Raw genomic sequence first — 13,106 nt, 5'->3', positions numbered from 1 at the left:
GCACAGAGAATACATATGGCTCTTGTGAAATTAATTAAGCTTATGGAGCAGCTGTTAAACTTAGTGAAACTAATGTTATCCAATATTTTCCATTTTAATTGATTACCTGTGAAGAAATTAGCAAATTAACACATATAGTGCAGTAAGTAAACGAGCTTTTATGAAAACCTTTTTTTTTTTTTTTTACTTCTTTGGAGGGTGTTGTCAGGTATTTTTATTTTATTTTTTAAAATATATATAAAAATATATCATAGCGAGTCTAGGTGTCGATTGAATGAAGACACTGCTTTGCGTTTGTCACATGGAAAAGGTATTGGAGAAAGTCCATTATCTAGTGGGAGGCTTTGTGAAAGGGAACGAGCCAAGCATCTGTGTGTTCTGCAAGTCCGACACGACAAGCAGATTGGAACATAATCGCTTTTTCACAGAATTTTTTGTAACATATGGGCCTATCTGCATCTGAGAAATCTTTGATGGTCTTTCAACTTAACTAAGTGACTTAACCTTTGCCATAGCAGTGGGTCTTTCTTGCAGGCCACTTTTCAATTAATCTGTTCGTTTTTTTTCAATAATAATTGATCTTTTTGTTTTCATCAAAATTGACAATGAACATGGTTACTATTTATAGGGATTTTATGTTAAAATGTTATTTGGATCTCCTGTTACACATTAACGTTGCAGCTTCCGACTTATTTTTTGTAGTTGTATATTTGCATGTATATGTATATATTTGCATTTATTGTTCATTCCACATTGTCTGTTTTGGTTTGTGTTATGAGACTTCGTTATCTGTTTATTACATTATGGTATAGATAATGTAGGAACCCTTTGGTATTATTATTAGTTTTTTTTTTGTCACCAAATATTGACCTATTCCAATTTCCATAGTTTTAGGGAAGTATTAAAGGGACACTTCAGTACCCCATGCAGCCCTACAAATGAAGAATGCATATTAAATAACTTTAATATGATTATTTTGCTTTTAAAAAAGAAGCTTACCTTTAGGAGAAGCTGCAGTGTAAGAGTTTCAGTGCACTGCCCTGTGGTGTGTTTTTCATCAGTGGCAGGAAAGCACTCCCATTAAAATCCATGAAAGCGCTTTCTGTATATTCACATGCTGGGGTAGTGTTTGTGTCCGTTTCCCTCGAACCCTTGCATGGGGGGGGTGACGATTTAAAGTGGGCACATTAGATTTTGTGTATGCAATGCATTAAAGGGCATATGTTGGCTAGATTAATGTCTAGTTAGGTCATTACCAGTTATTTAGTCAAGTGCTCAATGCAATGAATGACACCTTGTTGCAGCTCAATAATACTACATTTTGTTTTTGGTTACCAATATTTCTAGACGTTATATTTAAAGGGTCTCTTCAGCCCTCACATTCACTTTAATGCTTTAATAGCAGTGTGGTCCCTCCTATATGAATTTTGCCTCCCCCCCATAGCTAAATGCCCCTCTCTTTTTTTATATATATAATCACCTCCAGTGATTTCCAGCAAAGGCTAAGTGAATGCTGCGTGCAGGGATCGGTTCATTCGACAATGTGCATGCGTGGAAAGTGCTGCCGTTGATTTCAGAAATTGCAGCAGGACAGTGCTTTATTTTTGTTTTGAGGAAATGCATGTTAAAGTACTCACTAGACATGGGCAAATGGGCCCATTCATTTTTGGGCAAAAAATTATGTTCCCTGCCCATTTGGATGAAAATCACTCTTTCTCTCGTTCATGCTCATGCTCTCTAAATATTTCCCTGCCTTGTCTGCCAACCACTTCCGTATCTTCTTGTTCTTCATCTTCTCTCTTAAATTGCAGCGCTTTCGGTGACGTCCTCTCACCTGATTCTACTACTCACTGAGTAGTGGGGTGTCAGGGACACTAAACTGTCCCTTTGAAAGAGAGATCTCCCACAATAGGTATTATTACAAGCATCACTTAAAATAGTATCTTAAAAATAGTTTTAATATAATTATACTTTAAGGCATAATGCACCATTTTGATAGCTGTATAGTTTCTATGTGTATGTGTCGTACCTTTTTTTTTTTTTTTTTTTTTTTTTTTTATTTTTTTTTATTTCAATCAGCTAGATAAACACACCGCTGCCGAATCATACAGACTTAATTACCCAGAAGGGACCCTCTGACTAATTAAAGTCTATGGGGACAGGACTTAATAAGATAAGCAGGACTTCATTAGCATTGCTATGAGCAATAATATCCATTCTGTTCTGTGGGTTTTTTGCCGCCTGAGGAGCATGTTGGCCAAATATCACATGACTGCTTGCCGTGGTGACCTACGCACGTTTTTGCAGTACTAAACTACATTTTTCATGGAACTTTCGCTTTAACGTAAAAAAAGCTATCTGTATCGGGGGTTCATACATTCAAATTGAGTGACCTTTCATAGGTTGCATTAAAGGTTATTGTCAACCCATGACAGATGCAGTTTATCGTGGTATATGGCAACCACTGGCCAATCTAACATGCCTACAAGTAGCAGACTCATAACAGGGTGCAGAAGGCAACTACATTGGGCTTCATGAACTCAAGTGCATCTGTACTCTCTGGTTTGTAGGTTTCCAGTCATAGATAGGATGGATTATCTCACATGATTTGACTTGTTACATTGATTCATTAATCAAGATTCTTTTTTCCACGGTGAAACAACTAGTCCACTTTAGCTATATTAGAAATCGCCTAATTTGTATATGTTAAACTGACACTGTTAATGTATAGAAATAATATAAGAACTAATGTGCGGATACAATACCCACTTGCTGTCTGATGCAGCTGAATTAATATTTAATTATGCTATGTTTTGAACAGGTCGCGATCAAGACATCGCCAGCGTTCTCGGAGCCGAAGCAGTGAACGATCAAGTCGAAGACGGTCTCGCAGTAGGTCCCGTGAAAGGGAACGTGGTAAAGGTAAAGAAAAGGTGAAGACCAGGGAGAAGGACAGAGGCAAAGAAAAAGAATCAAGTTCCAAGCTCGGGTTGGTATTATTGGATTAAAAAGTGTACAAAGTGCACCGTTGTTGTGCCATTTACTGTATTAGTATTCTAATCTGCAAAGACATATGCTTTACAAATTATTCATCTGAGACATATATTATCTTCATACAAATTATGTTATAAGCAGTATTGAGGATCATATATGCTATATCATACCTTACACGCTCTTCATGGATAAATACAGATTGAGTAAAATAAGTGTATTGTAAGATAATTACTTGGCAAAATTACTATTTCAGTAAATTTTGTCTCATTCATAGTTTTTGTCCAGAACAGCAGTCATGAGGTGCAAATGAAGACACTGATACGTGTGGTGCCCTAGAAACAGAATAGTTGTTTTCAATGGGTTTAGGGACCCCCATTGTCCTTAAGGGGTTAAACCCTCCAAGCAATAAATAGCCATAAGGGCTATTGCCAGAATATGTCTCTGTGCGTGCTTTAGATGCTGGGCTTGCATTTGCCCTGAAAAGCTAGCTCTTCCCTGTCATTAAAGGCAGGCAGTGTGTGGCATACAGTGCCACCTTTTGCATATGGGCTCTTTGTGCCAACAGGTATTAAATTGTATTAAAATATTAAGGTATTTAAAATGCTAGTAAGACCACCGTATTGTGCTGTGAAAAAGTATTTGCCCCATTCTGACTTCTTCTACAGAATATTATCCCAAAAGCCCTGGGGATCATTTAGGTGTTTTTTTGGCAATTGCGAGTTGAGCCTTTGTGTTCTTTTGGTCAGCAATGGTTTTCACCTTCCAACTCTCCCATGGATGCCATTTCTGCCCAGTTGCTTTTTTATTGTGGAATCGTGAACACAGACCTTAACTGAGGCAAGTGAGGGCTGCAGTTCTTTACATGATAGTCTGGATTATTGTGTCACCTCCTGGATGAGTTGTCAACCTGCTCTTGGGTTAATTTTGGTAGGCTGGCCAGGCTTTCTCCATTTGTCTCCATGTGGTTTGCTGGAGACCCAGAGTCTTAGAAATGGCTTGGTAACCCTTTCCAGACTGATAGATGTCAATTACTTTCTCATTTAAATTTGCTTAACTGGTTGATTTAGTAACTAAGGGGACAATTACTTTGTTACAAAAGGCCAGGTAGGTTTGGATAGGTTTTTCCTTCTATGTGAGAAATCTTTGTCTAAAAACAGCAATTTGTGTTTGCTCAGGGTATCTTTGCTTGATATTAACACCAGTTTGATGATCTGAAACATTAAAGTGTGACAAATGTGCAAAAACAGAAGAAATCGGGAATGGGGAAATACTTTCACACCATGTATATGAGAAAGTGAAGCTAATCGGGATTTGTATATGCAGTGACTGTGGCCATCCTAACATACAATATGATTGTTCTAAGGATGTGTTCATAGGATCTCTTTACTTTTGGGAAGTCTGGCTTAAATTTCCTTTGTCAATAGATATCATCTAGAAGATAAATAGCAATGATGTTCTTTCTGGCTTTAGCTCCTTACGTTTCTTGACAGGACTTCTCTTTTGTCAGTGATTAGTCAGGATCTCAGTAATAGAGACTCGGTGTACAAATCCGTCCGATGGCTAACCATTTGAAACCTCTGATAGACTATACATATTTTATCTCAACTGCTTCCTTGGAGAAACGGCGTGAAGCTGTTATCTCTTTCCATGTAGAAGTTTTGATTTAAACCCAAGTGGGGAAGTTGTATCATGGTAATGTGGGTGTTTCTCACTTTAAACGTAGAGATATTAGCAATTTGTTATGATTGGTGAAGGCCATCTCAGAACGGAGATGTAAAATAACATCATATCATCGTATAGAGCTTAGACCTCCTCCATTTTTGGAAGAACCATGACTGCAAATGCAGTGCTTCTGACAGCATTACTTATGGCGACTGCTCCCTAGATAATACCCAAGTTTCATTTCAGGGGACCTTCTACCCTGAGCACTTCAGATTATTTAAATCACAATCTCTTTACTTCCCATCACTTTTATATTTATTGTATAATCGGTGTCTGGCACAATTGATGAGTTATTGCTCACTTGACTTTCTGTGCGTTCTGAGGGTGCACTGGGAAGCTTATGTGATGCAGTCCTGAGGAACATAGTCTTTGATCTCTCGACTAAGCGGTGCACTTTAAAAATACACATTCACCTGTGGTGTTTTGTCATTTTCAAGATAAAATACACTTGCAAAATGTTCAACATAATTGTATGGAATGATTAGTTAAATGTTTCAATGCCCTTTTCTTTACCAATGAGAGCTGTGCCATACAGCTGTGTGCAGTATGATGGCCTTATATAACCCAACAATTAATAATAACTTAATAACTTAACTCACCTTTACGCAGTGACCTTTAATTGAATTGATATATTGATGATAGATAATATATACTTTCTCCTATTCATCTCTCTCTTTCTTTCCCCTCCTTTAACCACCATAAGCGGTCTGCTGGCAAACATCTGAAACCAAGCACTAACCCACCTCTCTGTTCATTTTATTTATACATCCTCTTTTGCACGATGAAGCCAATTTGCCCCTACTACTCCCCAACATTTCAAGCTCACAAGCGGGGCTTTCTTTAATTCCCTAAGACTCTCCTCTCCCATTCATCTCATTTTGACATGGCTTTACTATATGGCCTAGATGTCCTAAACGCTGCATATCTGTCAAAATGCAACTTTTAGGACATCTAGGCCATAAAGTAAAGCCATTCCTATTAGTAGTGAAGATCCAGCATCAGTATTTAATGGAACCGTAACCCGATTGTTACATGTGTGGTTATATGACACGTATAATGTATGTATCATTTGTTCATGGCACATCAGCATGTTGTGCAGCACATGGTTGGGGCTCTGTAAAGTAGATTTCTGGTTTACACCCGCACCTGGTATCTCTGCATGCTGCATCATATCACGGTGGCACCGCGTTTTCACAAAGCAAGCTAAGAATTCTTGACTTTTTGAGTCTGACGGCAGACGCTAGCTTTTTATTTGGAGCTTGTCATATTTTTCTCCCCCTTGCATCCTCTTTATGCAGCAGGAAGTCATTTATGCTAATTCCCTGTTATTTGCATATAGGTTATAGAGATCTGTGGTGCAAAGCATTCTCAGAACTCCTTTTAAGTGTCTGCCTAGATCAAAGCGGGTCTGTGTGATAGCTGTTGTCTGACACCAAGCTGAGAGATGTTGTTTTCATTAAACATTTATCATACTTCCAGTGCGACAGCAGGCAACTTTGTGCTTGGGTAACATGTTTTCATGCAAAATTTATTGAAAAAGACGAGACGTTGTAAAGAGATCTTGTTGCCTTTCACCGGTGGCGAAGGGTAAATGTTTGATTGGTGGGAAAGGAACATATATTCTTGTAACACCACTCTGCCTACACACACAGCATCGAACACCTTGTTTTGTTACAAGATGATATCTGGTTCTCAAATGCACCTAACACGTGGAATTTGGGTAGAGCTAATAGTTGGGGAAATGATTATCTCATCTTACACGGTGTTTACTTTCTCTAGGAAGTGTATATAAAAAAACAAACAAATCAGAGGCTACTATCTAATCATGTCACCAGCATTGTGATTCCTTTCTGCAAAGTAACTAAAACATACATCTTACTTTATAGATTTGCTTCTGCTAATGTTCTTTTATGCAGGTTATAGTTGCTAGGCCTTGGATACACCCATGAGTTCTGAAGTTCCCTTTTAAAGCTATTATCAAAAATGGCCTGATTAAATCTTGCGCTGATGCAGTAAAATATTGACTCTCGCGACACAATAACAAAATAAAAGTGATGTTTTAATTGATATTTAAGACCTTACGTAACTGTGGTTGTCATGTTGTACACAGGAATAATTTTCAGGATAATGTGTAAAGCAACACATGATGATGTGCAAAGAAAAAAAAAAGTATTCCACAAGTTACATTTTTTTCTAAAAGTAATTTTGACATTTACAGGTCCTACATTAAAGTGGGACATATTTCATATAATTTGCACATTAAAAGAATTGATCTGAGCTACTTTGACAAGGGCCAAATTATGATGGCTAGACTGCAGCTCTCGTGGGGTGTTCTCGGTCTGTATTGGTCAGTACCTATTAAAAGTGGTCCAAGGAAAGAAAAAGGTGAACTGGCGACAGGGTCATGGTTGGCTAAGGCTCACTGATGTACGTAGGAGGTGAAGGCTTGTCCATGTGGTTAAATCCAACAGCCATGCTTCTGTATCTTAAATAGCTGAAAAAGGTAATGCTGGTTCTGATAGAAAGGTGTCAGAACACATTGTGCATCACAGTTTGTTGCATATGAGGCTGCGTAGCCGCAGACCAGTTAGGGTGCCCATGCTGACCCCTGTCTACTACCGAAAGCACCTACAACGGGCAGAGCAGCAAAAGAACTGGACAATGCAGCAATGGAAGAAGGTTGCCTGGTCTGATGAATCATGTTTTCTTTGACATCGTGTGGATGGCCGGGTGCGTTGCTTACCTGGAGAACACATGGCACCAGGATGCACCATGTTGCCAAGCCGGCGGAGGCAAGGTTCTGATGGGAAGCCTTGGTCCTGCCATTCATGTTGATGTTACATTGACACGTACCACTAGCTAAGCATTGTTGCAGACCATTTACACCCTTCCATGGACACAGCTTTGGCTCTGCCACAAAGCAAAATAATTCAGGAATGGTTTGAGGAACACAAAACAACGAGTTCAAGGTGCTGGACAAACAAGCCAGATCCATGGAGGCCCACCTCGCAACTTACAGGACTAAAGGAATCTGCTTGGTCTTGGTGCCAGATACCACAGCACACCTTCAGATGTCTAGTGTACACCTTGTTCAGTCTTTTTCTAATTGTACTGTCATGAACTTTAACATTCAACATGCCAACTGAGCCCTGTAGAGTCTGGTAACTCTTGTGTTTTAATTTCTCTGAGCATTGCACAGTCTGACCTTGGGATGAGTTTGCTGGGATGTCCACTCTTGAATGTTTTCCACTTTTGAATAATCTTTCTTGCTGTAGAATGATGGACTTTAAATTGTTTGGAAATGGCCTTATAACCCTTCCCAGATTGACAGGCAGTAACAATTGCTTCTGTAAATTCATTGCTAATGTCTTTCCTCTTTGGCTTCGTGAATGCTCCAGACCAGCAAACTTAGCATCTTAATTCCTATGGAAGCTGTACTATGTCATGTGTCATGTCATGTCATGTGAGATTGTATTTACCTATTTTTTTAGACCTGCTAAGGAACAGGTTATTGTTGTTATGTCCTGATATATAAAAACCTAAAATTCAAAGAGGATGTACTTTTTTTTTTTTTTCCCACACGACTGTACGTTTCCCATCCTATACCTTCCAAAGCTAACTTGTGGTCCTTATTGTAAACTCAAATTTCAGAATTAATAGTACAGCCCATCATCCAGCTACTCACACTCCTCTGTCACTAGTGTTATTAATGATTAATTTCCAAATGGAGACACGTTCATAAAATCCAGAAGTAGGGAAACAGGATAGCGGTCTGGTGCCAGAAAAATTAAAACCTTTCATTTGATCCGTGTCAGGTTTGGCTTCTTGAGATCTCTCTAAAATATGCCCCCTCCCCATTCTTAGAATATGGAAAATTCTCTTCATATCAGCCCAGGTCTCATCTGTTGTCCAAGCCACACATATTAAGGTCATTAATCTTCCCCAAGGAACTCTGGTAGGGATTATCATAGCCATGATCCGTGTGGGGCAGGACAGATTCTAACACACACTTTAATTAATTTAAGAAAAGAAAAAAAAAAAAAAAAAAAGAATTGCCGCTAAAAAGAAAATGAAAAAAAGTCAAATGTTTTAATAATCTTCGGTTCTATTTAATATTTAAAATGTTACGAAACAAAGAATGTAGGAAAATAGAGCGTCCCACCAGTGTGCAAGGATTGTAACGGTATATTTACTTTTAGACACCAAACTGTTTTAAATAAATTCATAAAAGGGGCTGCTCTTATAATCGGCTAAATTCAGCCAATGTGTATCTGTAACAATAGCCTGGAGCTATGTCTCTGTTGATGCTTGCCAAATTATTTCCTGACAGCCAGTTAAAGATCTGGCTGCAGGATAAAGGAAGAAGAAGCCTAAGCTGCAAGGATCAACTTTGACAGATCAGTATTGGTGGACCATTAGCTATCAAATCCTAGAGTGTATTTATTAATGAGGGACATGCTGCTGACATCAGATGAATTATTTTGACCAAGTGTGGAGTGATCTTTGGAGCACAGGAGTTGAATGCTATTTTTAAGGAAAGTGTCTTATTAAACTTCAATAGTTGCGCATCTTGAAGTAAACTTCTGTGTTGTATAAGCATGCTTTTTTTTGCTGAAGTAATTTATTTAGACGTTGATGTAGGCTTATTTTACACTTCTGAATTTGCAGTCTGTAGAATATCCAATAACAATATTTTTGGAGTTTACGCGTTATGTTCTAAATGTTTAGCTCAGAAGCATTGTTGCCGAGGCTGTGTTTATTTGTCAACGTCTTATTTGGCCATGTTTTAGAGATATTGATGAATAAGTGCTTACTCAGGCCACATACTTAGGATCAAAATCAATGCACTCGCTAGTATGTTAACCAAATACATTTAGCAAATCTTATTTTATTCTTTCTACTGGAAGCCTTTTGTGTTATTATTATTTATTGTTTTATATAGCGCCATCCGAAGAGCTGTACAATGGGTGGACAAGTAGTATGTAACAGAACAAATTGACTTACAGAGACAACAGGTGAGGAGGGCCCTGCTCAAACGAGCTTACAATCTGTATGTTCTTCAGTGACATCCCAATAGTGGCATAATTTACTATTCCCATGAAAATATATGATTTTTTTTTTCTGGAAAGGGTTTGTAGTCAAAGTTGATACATTTTATTGCATTAATACACACAAACAGATACACAGTTTTAGTCTTTCTGGTCCTCAGAGGTTGCTTCATCGAATGGAAGGCTCCATCTTCTCTTGGATTAATATGGCTTAATATCTTCCCTCCTCGTTTGGAAAAGTTTGAGCACATTTTGATATTAAACACAAAAATAATTACGTGGAATAAAAATGTAGTGATAGGTTAGTTTAGTATCATTCAATACAATAAAATATATACCGTATTTGCTCGATTATAAGACGACCCTGATTATAAGACGACCCCCCAAAATCTGAATATTAACTTAGGAAAAAAGAAAAAGCCTGAATATAAGACAACCCTAAAGGAAAAAAGTTTTACCAGTAAATGTTAATTCATGTAAACTATTTTTTTTAATAAAAGCTATGATTGAGAAAAATATTTTTTTTGTTTTTATTTCCTTGTATTTTCCAACCTGTCCCCCAGTTACGCACATCTGCCCCCAGGCTTGCCACACCAATATGGCACTGTGGCCCATGATATGCCTTTTAACCCTCTATATGCCACTGTGCCTTATGGTATGCCTTTTGACCCCCCTATGTGCCACTCTGCCTCCAGAAATGCCTTATACCCCTATATCCCATTCTGGCATTTAGGGGGTTAGAGTAGCAGAGTGGCATATAGGGAGGTATAAGGCATTCCAGGAGGCAGAGTGGCATTAAGGGAGTTAAAAGGCATTGTATAGAGCACTCTGCCTCCAGAAATGCCTTATACCCCTATATGCCACTCTGGCATTTAGGGGGTTAAAAGGCATATTATGGGGGAGAGTGGCATATAGGGAGGTATAAGGCATTTCAGGAGGCAGAGTGCTCTATTAAATGCCACTTAACGCCCACTCTGCCTCCTGAAATTCCTACTACCTCCCTATATGCCACTCTGACCCATAATATGCCTTTTAACCCCCCAAGTGCCAGAGTGGCATATAGGGGTATAAGGCATTCCAGAAATGCCCTATGCCCCCATTTAACACACACACACTTACCGGTGCTTCCAATTTCCTGCTGTATTGCCGGGGCAGCGGGTTGACGTCTCCTTCCGCTGCAGCCGGAAGGAGGTGGAGTTGGCAGCGGGGGTTTTGTCTGCGTCCGTCGCGCATACCTTCCCCGGCTGTCAGATCAGAGTTCCCCGCACCGGAGCAGGGAACTCTGATCTCTGACAGTCGGGGATGGTATGCGCGACGGACGCAGACAACCCCCGCTGCTAGCCACACCTCCTTCCGGCTGCAGCGGACGTTGTCTATGCGGATCGCGTAGACGTCAACCCGCTGCCCCGGCAATACAGCAGGAAGCACCGTTAAGTGTGGGGGGCAGGAGGATCCAGGTCCCCTGCAGCGGTGCGGGGGATCTGGATCTTAGTCTCATAATCAGGCTTCTATTTGAGGTCTGATTAGGAGACGTCCCCGATTAGAAGACGAGGGGTATTTTTCAGAGCATTTGCTCTGAAAAAAACCTCGTCTTATAATCGAGCAAATACGGTATATATATTTTTTAATCAGGCTTTACTTATGAGAATTTTTTGTAAGAATAAAATGTGCGTTTTAAAAATGTTATTTTATTTGTGTTTTGTGTGGATAATGTTTTTTGTTTTTTCTTTCAGCAATTGTTTTTGGGGCATAGCTATTCCCCACATGGTCATTAAAAGCTGAAGCAGATATTATCTGCTGCTGATACCTCCTGATGAATAGTACTTCTTTTCAGCTATTTAATAAAGTATAATTATTCTCAACATTCGTTGACTTGGAATGTTAGCGGACCTCAGACCGTTACAGTGGCCCAGTTGAACATGGTTTGCGTGTTCTTGTTTTCATGTTCTATGCAAACAAGTTGCATAGATAGCAGTGGTCAGGTAACTTGGCTGGTTCTTTAGTAAACCGTCCCTCGGAAAGTTAACCCAGTGCTGTGGGGGCGCCTTTGGCTCTTTTAGCTCATGGTTCATATGCAGAGGCGTATCTAGGGTATGGCACCTATGGCTCGTGCCATAGGCGCCATTTGAAGGGGGCGCCAGTGAGCGTCTTTCAAACGCCGTCTTTTTTTTTTTTTTTTTGATGCGGAGGAGAGAGAGGGGCGCCTAGCAACCGCTTGGCGCCCCTCGTTCTCCCCCCGCATCAAAAACAAAGAAGACAGTGTTTAAAAGCCGCTCGCCGGTGCCCGCTGCTTCACTGCTGGGTGCCGAAATATGACGTCATAGGTATATAGTGGCTAGGGGGGTATATAGTGGCTAGGGGGGAGAGGGTATATAGTGGCTAGGGGGGGAGAGGGTATATAGTGGCTAGGGGGGGAGAGGGTATATAGTGGCTAGGGGGGGAGAGGGTATATAGTGGCTAGGGGGGGAGAGGGTATATAGTGGCTAGGGGGGGAGAGGGTATGTAGTGGCTAGGGGGGGAGAGGGAATGTAGTGGCTAGGGGGGGGAGAGGGTATGTAGTGGCTAGGGGGGGGAGAGGGTATGTAGTGGCTAGGGGGGGGAGAGGGTATGTAGTGGCTAAGGGGGGAGAGGGTATATAGTGGCTAGGGGGGAGAGGGTATATAGTGGCTAGGGGGGAGAGGATATATAGTGGGTGGGGGGAGAGGGTATATAGTGGGTGGGGGAGAGGGTATATATTCCTTCAGTGCTGAGATCACAAGTGAATTTCAATTGATCTGGGTTTGTGTGTTGATCTATACCCGCCATCGGCAGCAGGGACTAATATTTAGATAGATAGATAGATATATAGATATATATATATATATATATAGATAGATATCTATCTATGTATATATATCTATATAGATAGATATATATATAGATATATATATATATATATATAGATATATATATATAGATATATCTATATATATATATATATATATATATATAGATATATCTATATATATATATAGGCAGCAGGGGCTAGTAAATGGGTTTTAGATATTTGGACAGGGGCGCAATTTCAGTGCTTGCCATAGGCGCTATTTTCAGTAGATACGCCTCTGTTCATATGGTATGGGATGCACTAGATGAGTGAGGTTTAAATATGAGAAATAGCCAGTCACGTACACTTTTTGTTCAGGTACCAGCAAAGCATCTAGGTTTGCTTTCAGAAGTTAAAGTAGGGTTGACACATGGTGCAACAGATAGAATGTTGTCTTAAATAAAAGGTGGTGACTATTCCATTGGTATTCAACTTGTGTGAACGTGGAAATAGATATTCTTATTTCCTTGAGTGAA

The 13,106-nt window shown here is 39.7% G+C and overlaps 1 protein-coding gene across 1 annotated transcript in view; it reads left to right on the top strand.

The window, feature by feature from the left end:
* Nucleotides 1–13,106, top strand: part of RSRC1 (arginine and serine rich coiled-coil 1) — a 117,640-nt gene that overhangs the window by 11,876 nt on the left and 92,658 nt on the right. Inside the window, exon 4 of the mRNA XM_053459355.1 lies at nucleotides 2,822–2,989. Within this exon, the coding sequence (XP_053315330.1) occupies nucleotides 2,822–2,989 (168 nt within the window). The remainder of the gene's footprint in view (nucleotides 1–2,821; nucleotides 2,990–13,106) is intronic.

This window comes from Spea bombifrons, chromosome 3 (genome assembly GCF_027358695.1).
Source record: "Spea bombifrons isolate aSpeBom1 chromosome 3, aSpeBom1.2.pri, whole genome shotgun sequence".
Lineage (NCBI taxonomy): Eukaryota > Metazoa > Chordata > Amphibia > Anura > Pelobatidae > Spea > Spea bombifrons.
Note: the sequence above shows the minus strand (reverse complement) of the source record. Positions and strands in the feature narration are given on the sequence as shown.